At 41.4% G+C, this 19,010-nt stretch overlaps 2 protein-coding genes across 2 annotated transcripts; one reads left to right on the top strand and one right to left on the bottom strand.

Moving 5' to 3' along the window:
* Positions 1–1,521: 1,521 nt before the first annotated feature.
* rcvrna (recoverin a) lies at positions 1,522–2,848 on the bottom strand (the record flags this gene model as incomplete). Its single annotated transcript, XM_080855776.1, has 3 exons — positions 1,522–1,640; positions 1,878–1,989; positions 2,468–2,848. The coding sequence occupies 3 exons, from the start codon at positions 2,846–2,848 to the stop codon at positions 1,522–1,524; spliced, it is 612 nt and encodes a 203-aa protein (XP_080711902.1).
* Positions 2,849–11,019: 8,171 nt separating this feature from the next.
* Positions 11,020–18,290, top strand: LOC308379154 (germ cell-specific gene 1-like protein; the record flags this gene model as incomplete). The annotated part of the gene is made up of 5 exons (XM_080856210.1): positions 11,020–11,320; positions 12,137–12,184; positions 14,045–14,197; positions 16,501–16,612; positions 17,960–18,290. 5 exons carry the CDS (start codon positions 11,020–11,022, stop codon positions 18,288–18,290), a joined length of 945 nt encoding a protein of 314 aa, XP_080712336.1.
* Positions 18,291–19,010: the final 720 nt, after the last annotated feature.

Here is a 19,010-nt window from a genome sequence, read left to right as displayed (position 1 = left end):
CAATCTCAGTTTTGCAGAAGTTTCTTCACTCAAAACAGAAATTAATTGAATGAAATTACATTTTGTTTATTAAAAGCAACATATGTAGATCCAAAAAAAAACTGATAGAAAGATAACACATGTTCACTCTTTGGAGACCAAAACTACAGCACTGTAGATTGTGAATGGAATTACATAGTGTGTGAAATGTGACGTGATTTCCATCCTCTCACCTGAAGTGTAGTGTTTGCCAACGGTTTATGTCACCAAAGCAAAACACACAAGCATTTCATTGGTAATGTCTAAAAGGCAAGTATGGTCCAATGACTGTGAGGCCGAGGTGCAGAGATTTGCATGTACGCAGGGATGGATTAACGAACGGGCCTACCGGGCCCAGGGGCCCATGAGCTAAGCTAAGCTAAGCCAGAGCCTCTGCGTGAAGTCGCTGTTATGTATCTCTTATTTGTGGTTGAAAGGTGTATTTTGTTCATTTGCTAATGGCTTTAATTGAGTGTACCTGTGCTGTGTTAGAAAATGTGCATGTGTGCCATAACTATAGACAATGCAGCCAGTGCGGGAAGGTTCGTAGGTAAAACAGACCCTGCTTTCTAAATTTTGTCGATCATATGGATGTCAAAGTGTCACAAAATTAATGCGACAGTGATGAAGGATGTTTTTTTTTTTTTAACACTCCAATATACCTTATGCGCGACAGTGATGAAGGATGTTTTTTTTTTTTAACACTCCAATATACCTTATGCTATTCCCTCAAAAGGGCAAACCTGTCTCTGTCTCTCTCTTAACATGTCCAGGCCCAGGGGCCCGTGGTTTCTTTATCCGTCCATGCAAGTACGTAACCAATCAAAACCGTCATCTCAGAACCCAACGGGATCTTAGATATGCTGGATTAAAGAGGGTTGCTGTAGGTTAGCCTGGTGACAACACATCTCTATGGAAATAGTCCTACAAAGCACACTACATAACATAACAAAACAATCGGTTACAGTAGCAAATCTCTCTCACACACACACAAAAATAAAAACCCTAATTAGCTTTCTATTCAGTACAATTACACAAAACCATTGCCCATAATGATCTAAAAATGACAAAGATTCTAAGAGAATTCATCAGAAGAAGGGCAAGAACACCGACTCTATTGACGATTTGTCTGGTATTGTTGTTACAAGTAGCTATCACAGTAGTGGTCCGAGGTATTGGGAAACGCTCAGTGAACTGAAATCTAGTTTGAACTGAACTCTAGGCTTGATTAGGACCTCTGCCTTGTATTGGGTTTGGCGGCTGTCCTCTCGTGCCATGGTCAAACTGCGACTTTAGACTGGAACTTTGTGCTATGTTGAAAATAAAATGAACACGCACACGATTATTGTGTTCAGCCTTGCACATATCCAGATCCCTGATCAGTGAAGAGAGACAGGATGTGTATATGTGTTTGTATGTGTTTTCTCTGAGTAAACAATGAGGCTTTGAACAGTCTTTACAGTAGATATGGATTAAAGTGATCCATGTCATCCATTAAACATTTTACTGTTTCTTTTCCTTCAGCTTGTCTTGGATCTTCTGCGGCTCATCGTACTGCATCAACCGAAGGATGTCGACGTTGTCCATCACGCCCTGTATGAACTCCCCCTCTTTAATTTTATCTGTGATAAAGTGTGAAAATTAGATTATTAGGACTATTTATCGTACTGTTAGGACTACCGAGTAAAATTTTGCTGGAAAACTGGAGGGTTCTGAATCAAAACTGTTTAAACAGTATAGTACTGAAAGCATACGTGTATGTTATATCACATATAAGACCATCTTCATTTTTCTGATCAGTATAATTGTCAACCTTCGGGCTGCATTACGTCAAGCTTATACTTAATACTAAAAATTACCACTTTCATCCTTTCCGAAATAGTTCCAGATTTTGTTTGTTCGTTTTTCGGGCGTGCTTTCGTCGTCTGGAAGATGTTTTTGGTCCTCAGAGGGAGTCATGTTGAATATTGCCTGCGTCAAAACACAACGTGACACACACTCGCTGTCACATGGGTCAAATGGCAGCTGATTCAGCCATCTGATATGAAGAACACAGCAAGAAAATAATCCACCTTGAGCCTAGGCTGCCCAACGCTAAGAGATTGAATTAATTAGCTGGTTAAGCACTTCTTCTCTTGAGCATCTTTACTGTCAGTGACCTAATTCTGGACTGGTGGATGCCATGTCCTATTGCTGTATCTATGAAAAGAGGCGTCAAACTGGAACCTTCCTTCTCATCCCCCACTTATACAACTGTATAATATTTCTTAATTGTCATTGCCCAGTTAAACTACAGTATATTCCAGAACCACATCTGTTATTATCTTAACTGTTATTGCTCCTGGAAAACTGTAATTTAATCATCAGTGATGACTTTGATGGTGTAGATTATTTAGATCAGTAGTTCTGCCTGATAGTTTTGTGTTATTTTCTGTCCCATCCCTCTTACCGTGACAATATCCTGGATCTCGTTTTTACTAATGGTGCCGTTGCCATCGACATCATACAGCGAAAAGGCCCACTCCAGCTTCCGTGTGGTCTTTCCGGACGAGGTAAGGTGCAGGGCCACAATGTACTCCTTAAAGTCCAGTGTACCATCGGCATTTGTGTCGAAGCTGCGGAAGACATGCCGTGCATAGTCGGTGGAGTCGGCGTCCGGGAAGAAGCTGGCATAAATGCCCTCAAACTGCTCCTTGGTGATACGCCCGCTGGGGCACTCCTTGAGGAAGGTCTGGTACCAAGTGACGAGCTCGGACTCGCTGTACTTGGTGTTCAGCTTCAGCTCCTCCAGGATTTCCTTGGACAGGGCGCCACTCTTGCTGTTTCCCATCCTTACTGTAGTTCTGAGTTCTGTTTTTTTTTTTTTTGTGGGAGGAGGGTGGCTTCTCACTGTGCTTCTCTTCTTGTTCCTTCTCTCTCTTTCTCTCTCTCCCCCTCTTTCTTTCTCTCCTTCTCTTTCTCTCTCTCTTTCTCTGGCTCTCTCGCTCCTTCCTTCCTTAGTTCTCACACGTGCACGCTTGCTCTCCCACCTGCTGGGTCTGTATATGAGCCTAGGAGCGTCCTGCTCACTCTATCTGCACCAGTAGCTCTTAGCGCTGAATAGGATTAAGGATATCTCATTTTAAATCCAGACCAGCTTTCTGGCAGATTAATTAACTGTGTCACACCTGTTGGAGGACATGCTCTTGTTGTGTTTAGGTGAATGAGTCGACTAAGCACTGATAAACATTGTCTTTGTTTCGACTCAACACAACAGTGTATATGTGTGCTGTTCAGTATAACAAGATGTCACATTGGTTGTGCTTGTGTTGGTTGTGTTTAACGAGACTCATGCAATGGCCAGATTTCGGTTTCCCCAATGCCCAATGTCCCAACAAACCAGTTGCCCACTGATCTAATCAGAGATCATAACGTATTAAGGCATGCCACAGGCTACACATGGTAAGGTTTTGTGGGGTCACTGTATTCTGTGCTGATGCTCATGACAGACTCACCACACACATTGTCTCAGTGTGATTTAAAGACAATCTGGCAATTTCAAAACAACAAATTGAAACATGTTAAACAGAAACAGATGGGTTGATAGGTAAATGGTGTAACATTTCCCAAGGAGGGGATCATTTACACTCCCTGTCTCTCTCTCTCTCTCTTTCTCTCTCTCTCTCTCTCTCTCTTTATCTCTCTCTCTCTCTATTTCACACACAAACACACACACACACACACACACACACACACACATGCCCTCATTCACAAACACGCACACACACACACAAACATGCACGCACACACACACACACACACACACACACACACGCACATGCACACACACACACACACACACACATATTCAGTTGTTTCTGCTACTGTGTGCAGTGACCAAATCCTCAGTGCCACTGCAAGATGAGTCCCAGGCGAGCTATGCTGTCGGGGTAATTGGACTACTGCGAGAGTAGGTAATTAAGACATGGCTTGGAAGAGGCACATGTTGTCAACAAGGCTGTTCTAATCCCGAACACAACCACTTCTCCTCGTTTACAGAAATGAATTTGGTGTGGTGGACTGAGCTGACTTGCGCTTACGCAATAGGAACAGGCTTGGTGGGCAGCTTGCTGTTTGGTTGCTTGGCAGAGCTTGACATTGGCATGGTTGAATTATGTCGTGGTTGACATAAATGGTATATCACTTTCACTACTATTAAAGGCTTATTTAACATCAAATCAATTTATGCCAAATCTAGCAGAAATCAAATTCACACAAATTTTACTGGTAAAGTGATTATTATCAATACATATTTCACACGCAACATCTACTTCTAGTGGCCAATTTATTCAATGCCATGTATGCAGTTTTGGTCATACATAATTAATATAATTCATCAGACTCTGTCAGCAGCCACACAAAGAGGTTTGTTTAACAGTAGTTCAGGGACCTGAGTGATAATTTTCAAATGTTGTCCATTTAGCACAATGCTAACACGGACTATTGTTTTCAATGACCTTTAAACCCATGAAAGCAATACAAACAGATCAAAAAAGCTTTAACTCTAACTCACAACTCTATTATGTAGTTTTTCAAGTATGTTTTTGAAGGTTCCTAGTTTTTCTATCATACTCACATTCATTTTGCTATCCTATTGCTAGGACTATGCTTTTACAATAGGGTGTTGCCAACATACAGCAAATACTATTGCCAACAGACATCAACTAGCAAGCCAGCTTGCTTTTATCAGTGCCAACTGTGCTGTTTTGGTCACTGCAAGCCAAGTCTGTTGGGCAGGAGCAAGTTGGCACACTAATGCCTCTTTATGTTTGATGCTACAATATCTCACTGGTTCCATGAAATGCTGGGGTAAAGATTGTACGTGGGTCTGGCCTACACCAGCTAACTGGGTCTGGCCTACCCAACCTTCCGTTCCGGTTCCCCCATAAGGAGTTTTCCCCTTGGTTGTCACATTTCAATTCAACATCCTCCCATTTGAATGGATCAGTACAGGAAGTTCTGTTCCTGGCAGGGACTTTGAAATGCCCTTCAACTCCAAGAACTTGTAATCATTAACATGATAAGAGACTATATACTTTGAATGACGTCAAGGGAATTGAAATACATTATAATTAAGTGCAGCACTGAATGATGGCAAATGTCATCGCCATGTTTGAAGGTCAGTGCCCAAATGACAACTCTTTATTTCATTCACAGCAGTATTGATCCTAATTCCATTGAGCTGTCACAAGGCAGTCATAGTACTACGTATAAAATGAATATAACTTATATAAATAGATATTAAAAAATATGAAACAAAAACCAATCAGCATGCAACAAAGGGGGAAGAGGGATCAGCATGGTCTTTAGTATGAGGGGGTTGGATTGACCAAATTCATTGACCCAGACAAAATAATAATTCATCATTTTCATAGTGAACACTTTTCAAGTCCCCATCTGACAAGCAGAAGACAGTGGGGTGTCTATGGGCTAGCAGGCTCATATCTGTGTGTTGGCCTCTCGGACTAATGCAGCTCTGAGCTCGTGCAGCACCTGATTAGCCCACACCACCTGCTGATGACACTTCCACGTCAGTGGCCACGACAACAATGGCATAACCAGATTACGACTGACGACCAATGCGATTCCTTGAATGTGCTTACCTTTAAGAAATGTGACATTACAATACGCATATATACGCCATATATGATAAAAGAATGAACATATGGTATGACATGAAATATGATGAGTCATTGAAAACTAAATATGAATTTGAGCCCTACTTCATCCTGTTTCTAACCCTATGTGAACTGAGCCCCAACACTAATTAACAACTGTTTGACCAATAATCTGAAATAACTAAACTCTTTTGTTCAACAGTCTTATGTAAATGCCACAGTACACAAACTATTTGACATTATGTAACCATAGTCTTAGATAATTAAACTCCTCATCTGAAAACATGTCCAGTCTGCTGTGTGGTAGAGCATGGCTATGAAGCCGGCTGTTTCGTCCCAACTGTGTTCATTTGCAAACTGTTCAGCGGCGCCACAGTGCCAGGACTCTGGCAGTTACATCACACTGTTCATCACATTGACTATCAGCATCATTTTGAAGATTAACTGGCAACAAAGGTTTGTCCCCATATTCATGTCCGTGCATCCCTTGTATCAATCAAAGTATTCAACACTGACTTCGTTTCTAAGATTTAGCAAATTACATTTGGCTCTTGAGAGAGTTTCCAGTCAGAACTAAAGCCTTATGATTTTCGTGTATATTAATGTCTTATTATTCTCCTCAAATGCCTGTTTGTTTCATAGAATTAGAAGTGGGGGAAGCAGATATCTGTGTGTTCCTGAATGTGCCATTTATATCTGTGTGCCTCTGTGCCTCACTGATAGGGAGTGGGGCGTTTGGTTATGTCTCGAAGACCATAGGGTTGTTCTATGAGTGCATCTGAGTGCACATCCTGCTGTGTTGAGCAGGTATCTATATCACACGTTAGAGATGGACCCAGGGTGGGCACGTCTTCAGGGGCGGACTTGGCATCAGGGATACAGGGGAAACCCTGGTGGGCCGACGGGGTTGGGCCGGTCCAATACGGTTTGGGAACCACTGCCTTACGCCCCTGATTAGGGCATAACACCCGTCTTAACTACGTTACGCCACTGTTCCCGGGCCATTTTTTTTCCCCAGTCCGCCCCTGCACGTCATACAAGGTCTGTGAAAAACACCCCCCTCTCCTGTCAGACCTATGATACTTAAACTGATACCTTCTCTGTTCTTGTCAGAAAATGTGGTTAAACTTTATGTGAAGCTATGCTTTCTCTCTCCTTTGATATGCATGATCGTAAATAAACCCTTGTTCTGGATTTTTTTTTAAACTTGTCAGACTGAGGTCTTCATTCCACTGGTATAAAACAACAAACACTCTCCATAGTGCGACTCTTGGTCTCATCCTCACACAGCATGTGTTCAGCATATCAGCTTAGGCATGATCTTATATGCACCTCCTTAAAAGACATTATCTATGTTATGAATAATAATAATAACAATACACTTTATCTAAACATCACTTATCATACCAGGAATGCAGCTTAAAGTGCTTTACATATCAACACATAACAAAAATTACAAAATAATAATGGATAAATCAATACAAACAAAGGTAAAACAGGTAAACATGGAAGATGACATGACTAGAAGAGTAAAATAATAATAAAAAAGCAAGTAAAAGAATAAAACAATTTAAATTAAGCATAATGAAAAATAATGGATACAATCAATAAATAATAAAACAAATAAAAACATGTTGCTAATTATAATATTAAAAGGTTTATAAAATAATTTTAAGGTTAAAAAGGAATGTTTTTAGGTGCCGTTTAAACATGTCCACCTAGCCCCCCACTCAAATACTGTATCCTCCTCAGCATCACAGGGCAGTGGAGCAAGAAGGCTGTTGACACATCTGTATTATTTCTGCAGGAAAACAAATACTGGCAGGCCGCCCCTGCTCTCACCACATGTATGTCTTGGCGCTGAATGAACTACACATGAGTAAATGACAGTCTAGATACACTACATGTTTGCAACTGTAGTCAGCCTGTGATAGTGTTTCTCAAAAGAGACACTAACACAACACTAAACAGTTTACCACATACTAAAGGAAATGTACATCTGCACTGTACTATAAAATAATTTTGGAGATGGCAGTTTATGCTCATTTTGGTATGTCATGGTAAAATATGAAAACAGTTAGATTAGATTGAAAACATTAAGAGAGATCATTTCTGTTAAAATTGCAACAGAAAAAATATGTACACAATATATAATACATGATAATATATAATATATGAGATGTTTGTGTTAACTTTCAGTGAGTCATTTCAGAGATATGTGTGCATTTGACAAGCTTAATGTTAAAGGTCAAAACAGGTCATGCTATATCTACAGTGTGTCATCGAAACCCATGTAGATTATAAGATACTGAGAAGTTTTACGTTACTGTTTTTTCATTTGTAAATACAAGACCATAAACATGACTGAAAATCCTCTATCTGTATTTCATCAGAGCTTAAACAAATCAAAAGTTCTTGTACAGGAGCGGGGGTCTTAGCCTTAGCAGGTAACCCTTACATAGGACATCCTTGTTTTAATGTTCTTTTCTGCCAAATGCTGGAAAACACCCTGCATTAGAGCAAATTCATTGCACAAATACCTCATAAATCTTAGATCTGATCAAGCACCTGTTCACTGTAATCCAAGCGCACTGGCACACAACAATCCCATTCATCTGTACCTTACTGGGAGATTACATTGAGATGTTGCATGTAGGCTACCAGTAATATTCAAGCTTCATGCCAGCAGCTGAACTTCACCAAAATGCATGTAGCTTTCAGAAAGTCACTATTTACAACCAATGATGACATGGAATTCACACGTAATCTATAAGTCAGGACGGTTGATACGGTTATACTGTATATTCGCTGCATAAAATATCACATCAAGGCTCATGTTTCCTGAAGTCTTGCATGATGAACAGGATTAGCTGTGGCCAGAAGAAGGGGTCAATGTATGCCTGGCTTTGCTGGCCAGAGGTTAGATCAGGGCTGTGTCATGCTGGGTAAACATGTTCCATCTGAGGACTACAGATGACAGAGACAAACTGTTGATATAGCACGCTCCTGGTAATCCATTATGTAAGTCCAAGCGAAGCACAATATTTTCCAAAGAAAAGAGGTGCAGGACTAGGTGTTTTGAGAACCACCAATATATTTGTACCCTCAGGGAAGCATTATGTTTCGATGATTTGAGGACTGATGATTTAGAGGGTAGCAAACACTGTGTACATACTATTTATATTTGGAAAGTGTTGATAGAAATACATGAACATTATATTGGCTGATTGAAGACCAGACACACATTCTTCACATGTCATGTCCTGGCTATCTGCAGAGATTGCTTAGTGCTGAAGGGCCATGGTGCCGTCAAACTGTGACACAACCTCAGCCTGCACAAGGACTTGAGTATCATACTCAGTCAGATAGGCATTTTATGTTAATGCTAAACACTACGACCTAGAAACATATGCCACATGCTCAGTGAAGGTTAACTGGCCATTCATAATCACTCATGGATTTCATAAAGGTTTCATTGTATTTAACAAAGGGTCTACCTAGAATGAGGTTAATCTGCAGTTCTTTCATCCACGATGGAAGGTAGGCTAAGACTATGGAGTTTTCTGGTGGGAAGGATGGTTAGGGCTGGGCATTATCACCCCAGAAATAATGGGAGAAGATCCATAAGTGGATCATCAGTCCTAGGAAGTTAGCACATGTTGAAAACAGGAGACCAAGCATCAAGCCTTGAGGTACTCCTGTGGAAAGGTAGTGAGATTTAGACCTCGCTCACCACCATGTGAGGAAGGCTTGAAACCCACAGAGCACACTTCAGAAAGTGTTCACTTCAGAAAGAGAAAACAACCTCCGGGTTTCAGCCACAGTAAATAGCTGTGTCATTAGAATGTCCGCCTTTGAAACTGGAGTGATTTGGATAAAGTAGATGATTCTCTGAGAGGAACTCAGTTGGCTTAGAGCTTGAGATTTGAGGTGGTAAAACAAGGACAACCCAAGAGGAAAAAAAGAAGAGAGTATGATCATAATCCTTCATAACCCCTCAAAACCCTTAGAGTTTTTTCCAATCGCTAACCACTGTACCATAGTGATTACAATTTGAAAATAAGTAGAACACTTCATTGTTACATTGACAACATGACTAAGCATTTTGACTGTCTTATTCATAAACAATGACACAAAGACTTTTCAGTCTGATGGCACTGGCATGTTCATGGACATAAATATTTTCTTTTGAAACATAAATTTAGGATTTTGAGCCAGTTCTAGACATTTGTAGGTAATGTATTGTGTGGTGCTGTTTGTACAAATTGTTTCAGGAAATACAGTTTTAAAAATGTTAAGGACGATTCAAGAAATGTATCAAAGGATTTACTTGTCATGCTTTATGCATAGACTTCTATCAGCACAATGTATTACGTATTGTGAATGTGTCCTCAAAGAAAAGGAAATGTAATTATGTGGTTTGGCTTTGAGTGTGGACTGTGCCTGGCTTGCAGTTTGATTTTTTATAGTAATTATGTAAAATACTAAATCCATTTGGGAAACAGGCAGGATCTGTTTTTTTCCCGACAGCTGTCATCTCTTAGGCATATTCCCAGGGCAGTTTTTCTCCATTTGCGTGGAATATCCTACATAAGTCAATCAGCACCAAGCCATCCAATCAAACAGGATTTGCTTGACATGCACACACTTTTGGAGGGCTTGTTCAAACCCCTACGCATTCATTTTCACAGGTTTTCACTAATTTTTCATTAGTTTTTCAAGAAACACACACACACAGACACACACACACACACACACACACAACAATAGCAACAACAGCAAATAAATTAAAAAAAACAACTGTACCCACTCTGGCAAGACCTCTGCACCAGATTGAAGATTAATCTGATCAATAATCTTTTTTATTACTATGCTCAAAGAAATAAGCTAAGGGTTTGGTTAGAACAATGAAACAGAGTTCTTACATATAATTCACCCAGTATTATAAATGACCGTCACAGATGTAAGTGGGCGAGGTCGAGTTGGGAGGGGGAAGTGGGTGGAGAGGAGCGTGGGGGGGGGGGACCAGCTGATTGAGGATGCGCAAGGGAGTGAATGTTTGACATGAGCAAGAATAAAAGAGGGCAAACGCCGGCAGAGGAGTGCAGTCCACACAGACGAATGGCAAAGAGAGCATCCATCTGTCCGTTATAAGCGCTTTGCTCACGGTCTTCCGCAAGCGCCGTGGTTTCTGATTCCTGAGGCAGCGGCTGACCTGAAGACACAAATGTCTGAGGAGGAAAATGATGAAGACTGACAAGGATTAGTGACATTTACCCCCCACCCCCCTCTCTCTTTCGTTCCCTCCTCCGCCCTCCACTCATGCCGCCAGGGCTTCGCCACCATGGGGTTGGAGCGCGGCCGAAGAGCCTGTCTCGCACTCACCCTGAACTATGTGGCATTCGCACTGGCTGTCACGGCGGTCACCACCAACTTCTGGTGCGAGGGGACCCGCAAGGTGGTAAAGCCTTTCTGCACAGGGCCTACCACGATCAAGCAGTCTTACTGCATCCGCTTCAACAGCTCCAACCTCAACGACAGTACGCAGGTGCAGTACATCTATGAGACGGGCGAGGACAAGTTCCTCATGAGGAAGTTCCACACTGGCATCTGGTTCTCCTGCGAGCAGTCCGCCAACATGGTCGGTAAGGCGACTCAACAGCTAGCAACAGTGTTACCATTGGGAACGCACATGAGTTATTACATGAGTTTATTTGTGCCTTTATTTGCCATTTTACTTGTTATGGTAGTTCATAGCTAATGTTTCGACTTCAGTGACAGGTACAATCATAGAGCAAGCTTATTATTGTAAGCCATCGCAGTGATGGTCCTCAACACATCTTTTGTCAAGAGCTAGTGAAATGTCAGAGTTTATTTGAAAAGTATCACTAACAAGAGGTACCTTTGTCTACATGTCCTTGAAAGATTTACTGACAACTAATTTAACATCTGCCATGACAAAATGAAAAAAACTATAGGAAGACAGAGAATGAAATACCTTACCATTGTGTTATTTGCTCAGGTTGTATGTGGTGTGGTTGTAACATCATGGATTCAAAAAAAACTGCCACAGAGTAACTGTCATCAAGACAGTGTGTGTTCTGTGTTCAGTGATCTGGCAGTGTCATATTTACATGATCTGTTATTGTTATCACAGCTCTCAGATGTTAAGACACCTCAACAGCTTGCATCATGTGTTATTAGCTTTATACTGTCATGACAATAACCAATTCAGGTGACGTGACACAGCTACGTACATCACTGGTGGCTGATTGTTATAGCTCCTTATGGTTTCCAAATTAAAAATCACTAGTCAGGAGGCAGAAAATACAACACATTACCATAGTGCCATTTGTTCAGGTTGTTGGTATGGTATTTCCTGTTCTGTCTGTGATCTGAAGTGACTGTATAAGTTTAATGTTAGCAATTCAAGCTTACTTTGTGATGTTCTTTTTCTGCAGGTTTCACTTGCAGAGACTTTGCAGATATTGCACCAGAACGAGAGCGAGGTGGGTGAGTTTAAGTGGATTTACCCTACACTGAGAAAGACACACTGGTTCCATGCATTCTCATGAATATGGAATGCTCTGAATTAGGTTCATGGATACATGCATGTTTAGTTTAGCAGACCCTAAGAAGAAGATTCATTTAAAAAGATGAAACATTATCATATCTTCACATGAAGTTGCCTAAAGCATAAGAAAGCATTAAAACCTTTGACTTTGGGGTTGGTAGTTCTTACAAAATGTATGTCCTGTATTTACTCACAGTTTATCTCAGTACTTTTGCTACATTTCTCAAATCACCATTAACATTTTCAGAAAAGTAAGTGCATTTCTCAAAACAATTCGTACTATCAGCAGGACACTGGATTACCTGCAAAAGCCTGTAGCTCGCTTATGCCTCTAAAGTAAATAAACACGGCAATGAATATGTCAGTGCCACCAAAATGCAAGTCCTTTTGTAATATTTTTAACCAAGACAGTCAAAATATTTAGTCATATTGTCAATATAAAATTGTATCCTGGAAGTGTATTCTTTATTTCCAATTTAGTTTTTTACTTGTATCTCTTTCACTCACAGTAATGTGTCACCATACCAAATTTCAGATTCCAGATTTATTGCATGTGTCTAACTATCTAAATATTATTTTCTAGCAAGTTGAATGCTATTCATGTCATTGACAACATTTTAATTTAAACAAGGCTCAAAGTAATTGTTAAGGAATGTCATAGCAGGATGCAAAAAAACACTTGAGAGACTGGACAGTAGCAACAAATACAAGCAGTTGAAAATAATGGGACAATCTTGCATGCCGCATACATTCTTTGAAAGCCAAGTAATGTCATGATCGTAGACATTTACATTTTTCTACTGGTGACCTATGAGGTTTTACATTCTTTTTTGCCTTAGAATAAATAAAATTCTCATCAGTCACGTATAATTAATCAAGGTTAGAATGACAAGTAATTAAGCAAACATTCCAGAAAGATGTTGCTAAAAACCATTGAAGCATATGGTTGGCACATTATGACAACTGGTTTAATCTATTTGCATGTCGTGACTTACACAATGAATAGATACCTAGATGTATCTGATGGGTTTGGGGTGTAAGATTAAAAAGCAGACGATTGTACATATCCTTTTGCATGAATGTACCAAGGAATGAGAAATTGCTGTTATGATGTGAGTTGATGATGTGACCAAACAGTTTTTAGAATTTTAATTAATTTGAGAAATGTGCCAAAGCGACTGATAAAAAAAGTGTAATTCAGTGATCTCCCATAATCACATCAGCAAAGGATATCATCGATAATGATCATAATCTCCTCAATGATCATAATCCCATCAATTTTGCCCTAGCATTACCTTCCAAGTCATGTTATCTGCACAGGCTTTTGACCTCAACCGACTTTGCTATTCTCATCTAACATGTACAAATTCCCACACATGCACACACACACACACACACACACACACACACACACACACACACACACAACACACACACACACACACACACACACACACACACACACACACACACACACACACACACACACACACACACACACACACACACACACACACAGAGCTGATACTTCCGTGATACGTAGTGAAATACTCCTGCTTTTATCCTATTGGGGACTTCATCTCTCGCCCCATTCCCAAGAGAAGAAGGTGATTACTTTTCTCAAACTCAAGGGATTACAAAGGCCTCCTAGTTGATTTGTAACTCTATTTATTTATCTATCTATCTATCTATCTATCTATCTATCTATCTATCTATCTATCTATCTATCTATCTATCTATCTTTCTAATTTTCTTTGTGTGTCTCCTTTGATCTTTTTCCCTTCTTCCCTTCTAGGAGTGTTGTGGCTTTGCATCGTGACAGAGTGTCTATACATCTCGCTGCTGTTCATAGGTGGAGCCCTCATGTCCATAGAGATGTTCCATTGCTGTAACATGATGAACAGGCTCAAACTGAATGCCTTTGCGGCCCTTTGTACAGCGCTGTCAGGTAACTCTTTTTTTTTTTTACATGTATTAAAAGGTTTTTGTACATAAACATTGTATAATACATCATGTAAATTACATTTAACTAACAGTCACCTTTATAACTTCCATCCCACACACAAAAAACCTTATGCCAAGGAAGGTACTGTCAAGTAACTCTGCGCATAGACCTTAGCAATGAAGGTAACTCTTTATTTGAACCATGCGTCATCAGCCCAACATAGCCATGTCATAAGTCTGTTAAGTCTGCACGTGTTTATGATGTGAGTGTGTTAGTCCTATGACACAGGGTTCAACACTTTGGACACTGATCCTGTAACAACAGGAAGGGGTTTGGTGTGAGCATGTTAGTTTAAAGCAGTAGTAGGCTACTTTTCTTATATTTTCATGGGGGTTGTCTGTCCCGGACCACAGAACTACATAGTGCATAGCCTGGAAAGCTAGTGGGAATGACAGGTGTGTTTATCTACCTCTGACATGACCATATACCAACAAACTGAATTTGAAGATAATACCAAAACAAGCTGCGTATGAAACATATCTCAAAAAGTGACGTATTACTGTTGCATTTTACTACAGCTATGTAAAAAGAGGAGATAGGTGTATACCACAGCTCTTATCATACCACCATCAAAGATCATGGTCACCTTTCTCAATTTATGGGTATAAATCTCTGCTGACTATCTAGAAAAAGCAAGTACACATAAGGATTGATGGTGGCGGTGTAGGCTAGCTGTACGTATCTGCAGGTTACCAGATTCCATGCGGTTGAAGCCTGAGTATTCAACTGACCGGGACTTAAATCCCATTTAACCAGGAGCTTTGAGAGCGACATGGCTGGTTCCCCAAGACGCAGGGGGGATTACACAAGGCAGGGCTGCATCCGACCGCCACTCGTGCCACTCACTGAGTCCTCAGTGCAGTGCAACGAGCACTGAGTCTGCCCCTATGGACTAAGATCAATGCTGGCCAAATCATCCAAGCTCCACGCCATGCTTGGTGTACAAACACAATACGGTTCCGCTGAAGTGCTTTCGTGTTTTCATTTGTCTTGATCTTAAATGTCAGGCCTGTCATTTGAAGTCTTATTTCCACAGGCTGTTTAGTCGTGGATGCTGGGATTCAACAGTCAAAGGAGAGTGGGAGGAGGGGGAAGTGGACGACCTTTGAGATCATGTCCCATAGATGTGTGGATTTTAAAATGGGTTTTGTTACGACACACACATGCAGAGAATAACATCTGTCCAAAATAAACGCCCATGTGTAGGATTGCTCACACGAATGACACAGGCCTTGTACTTGGCAAATATTCCTGTCAGACAGGACGGTCAGATTGTCTAGGGTCTCTGGGCTCACCCCTGCTGGAGCCAGAGTGCTTACAGGGCACAGTGGGCTGTGAAACTGCTGCTGTCCGCCCAAAATCTGTCAGTGGTCGGTGCAAACCAGGGATTTGGCCGGTTTGAGGACTAATCGGATTGAAGTGGGACAGAGGCGCGGAGTGGCAGGGAGGGGAGGGGGGGGGGGGGGGAAGGGGGGGGCTGAGGGGTGGTCAGTGATAAGGCCTGTCCAGAGTGGAGAGTTGGCCACTCCCTCCCTCTTCATCTCTCTCTCTGTCTCTCTCTCTCTCTCTCTCTCTCTCTCTCTCTCTCTCTCTCGCTCTCTCTCTCTCTCTCTCTCTCTCTCTCTCTTTCCCATAGTAGTCCTGGCTAGAGGCTGATCCAGCACACTGGTGCAGCTTGTTGGGGTGAGGAGCGAGTGCTGGCCGTGACTCGCCTTGCTGCTTACTCCTGTAGCTTAACCTCAAATAACTTCACCCGCCTAAGAGTCCCAGGAGGGAGCAGTTTAAGCATAAATCATCTGCATCTATACCATAGCGTTGCATGCCACCATGTCATTGTCTGGAAGACAGAGTAAATCTTTCATGTTATCTGTAGTGAGAGACAGGCTCATGGGTTTTAAACGATTACAGGGCTTTAGGCCAGCAGGATGCTTGCTCATTTATTACAGTAATTCATTTTCAACCAGCCCCCTGCTGCTCTCAGAGGCGCTGCACAATGCTGCTACTGTGTGGTTGTATTGTGAACTGCAGCTCTAATGTTACGATTACAATACAGTTAGTCATTTAGCAGACGCTTTTATCCAAAGCAAGGAGAAATTAAATTATGAGAAATGTGAAGGAAAGGCAGTGACCCTGGCACACACTGAAACACACTGTGACACTAACCCTAGGGTTCACCACGAGAAGCTGGGCACTGACACCAACACATTGACATTAAAGAGCCACTGTCATGTTGCTGTACTCCCCAGGTCTCTTTGGGATGTTGGCTCACATGATGTTCACAACAATCTTCCAGCTGGCAGTCTTGCTCGGGCCAGAGAACTGGAGACCCAAGACCTGGGACTACAGCTGGTCCTATCTGTGAGTGAAGGGTCTTCATCGATACGGTATTGAGTACTAGTGATTAAGTATTAAGGGAATAACTTTCAAAGCTGTGCCTCCTCCCTCTTTGAGATCAGAGATCTTTATATTTGCTGTGCTGAACTGTTTCTTTCTTGAGATCTTTAACGGAAAATATTTAGCTATTAGTAGAGGGAAGTAGATTCACCCCAAGTTCATAGAGCCAGGCACGTGCACAGACATTTTGGGGGGCAGGTGCTCAAAAAAAAAAAAGGGCGCCCATCACCAAAATTATTAATGAAATTAAATCTCTCTCGCTCTCTGGCTTCCACTCCCTTAACGTCTGATACATCAAATGATGTCTGGGGTGCCTTTTTTCTGTAATTGGTCCACCTCACCATGCTTGTGCATCAAATCTGAACTTGGGGAATACTCCAGCCACCCATTTTTAGAAAACCAATGCTTTTGGAATGACCGCCCTTCATAATTTTTTGGGAGGAAAAATTCTGGTTGTTGTTGTAAAACAGGCAAAACGAAGAGATACATAAATATCACATTAAACAATGTGGGACAAGGATAGCATGACCCCGAGAGCTAGCATAGTTTACCTGCTATTTTCTAGCTGTGAATTCTCGTGACATTTATAAACAAACATTCAACATACTTTCGAAATTGTTTAAACGGCATTTATACAACACAAAATATGCACTTTCAGACAAATAATGTCATTAAACCATACAAACGTCAGTAAACAGCTGGACATAGCTTTGAAATCAAGTTAGTTGTCTGTTAATTTTTTTAGGAAACGTCGGAGTAGTCCGGTTTTCAGACGTATTGTTTTAAGCGGCAATAATGTTGTTAATTTATACAACGTCGGGGGATTGCACAAACACCGTCATTACCTGTTTGTCTGATGCAGGTCAGTGAAGAAGTAGGCTGCACCTGTTGGCCTGCCGCTCAACACTGATGTGGGGGATGAGGAGGGAGGGGCGCGGAGGGGGCTTGTGAGCACCGCAGATCATAGGCAAAGAATACTTATTCTATGTCTATGCCGAGGAGCATGTCGGGGCGAAATTCTCACAAGAACTCCAAATAAATGCCCCCTCAGATATCAAAACACATTTGGGGAAATTGATGACGAGAGACTAATTTGTATTCTAGAAATATTGATGATTGAAAAAAAAATTGGTCTCCAGAAAAAAAGGGCACTTTTTCTCAACCAGGGCACAAGGGCTGGTGCTTGAGCACCAGTTGGGGTCTATCTGTGCACGTGCCTGCATAGAGCCATAGACAATCCCTGAGTTCAAATGAGTAAGATCAAGTCAACGTACAGTCAGAGCTTGTTAATGACATCCCTTCCTCCCTCAGCCTGGCATGGGCGTCCTTCGGCACCTGCATGGGCTCGGCGGTGACAGCCCTAAACCGCTATACCAGGACCATTATCGAGTTCAAGTTCAAGCGGAAGCAACTCGAGAAGAACATGCGTATCAAGCAGAAGCTGCTGGAGCTGGATCTGCCCGATCAGCTGCACGTGTGGGACATGTACCTGCCTTCCATGCCTGATCCGGAGCTAACGGCGACCGAGCGGCCACTGCCGGAGCTGCCCAACGCCAACGGCTTCAAGCCCCCCTGCGTCCATGCCGACCTGCTGGACCTGAGCGGTGAGATGGAGCTGCCGGGAGAGGAGGAGTACTTCTGAACAGGACCTAAACTAGGGCTGCATTTCCCAAATACACCATTGTGCTATGGCCATCTACAATACTACAAGAACTACAAGAGACCGGTCATAATGATCGATTTCTATGTTCTTCAACAATGGCTGTTTATAGCACATTCACAAAGCTAGGGCTGTTTTTTCCAAATCACATTTTTGTGCTTTGACCCGCTCCTCAGAGAAATACGGTGCAAGACGCAAACATGTTTCCTTATAGTTTTTTTCAATAACTAAGGGCTTTACTTTAAACGGACTATGTTGATTTGATGGTCATATTGATTTACCATGGTTTGTACAAATTGTATAAAGAGTGAATCACAGAGTCTTTACTGAGGAACACATACAACATGAAGTGGAGACATTGCAATAAAGCAAAGCAAACTTAAATATTAACATGACAAAGTACAACAGAAAATATTTAAAAGGACAACTCTTTTGAGTTTTTATGATGCCCTAGAATGTATGTGACTGGGTACAAAGCAAAACCACATTAAGATGGCGGTAGATCTATAATGCTGACACACTCACAAAAAATACTAGATAATGTACTACAGGTATGCAGCATTTAGTTCGTTCAGTTTTTTAGCAATATTTTGCCTTCTAAATATATGGTTTCATTTTTCATTATTATTTTAAAATACAGGAATTGTATGTTGTTTCATAACATTTACGAATAAACAACTCATCATGTTTGTGCTGGTATGC

Source organism: Sprattus sprattus (genome assembly GCF_963457725.1).
Source record: "Sprattus sprattus genome assembly, chromosome: 18".
NCBI classification, from domain to species: domain Eukaryota; kingdom Metazoa; phylum Chordata; class Actinopteri; order Clupeiformes; family Clupeidae; genus Sprattus; species Sprattus sprattus.
Note: the sequence above shows the minus strand (reverse complement) of the source record. Positions and strands in the feature narration are given on the sequence as shown.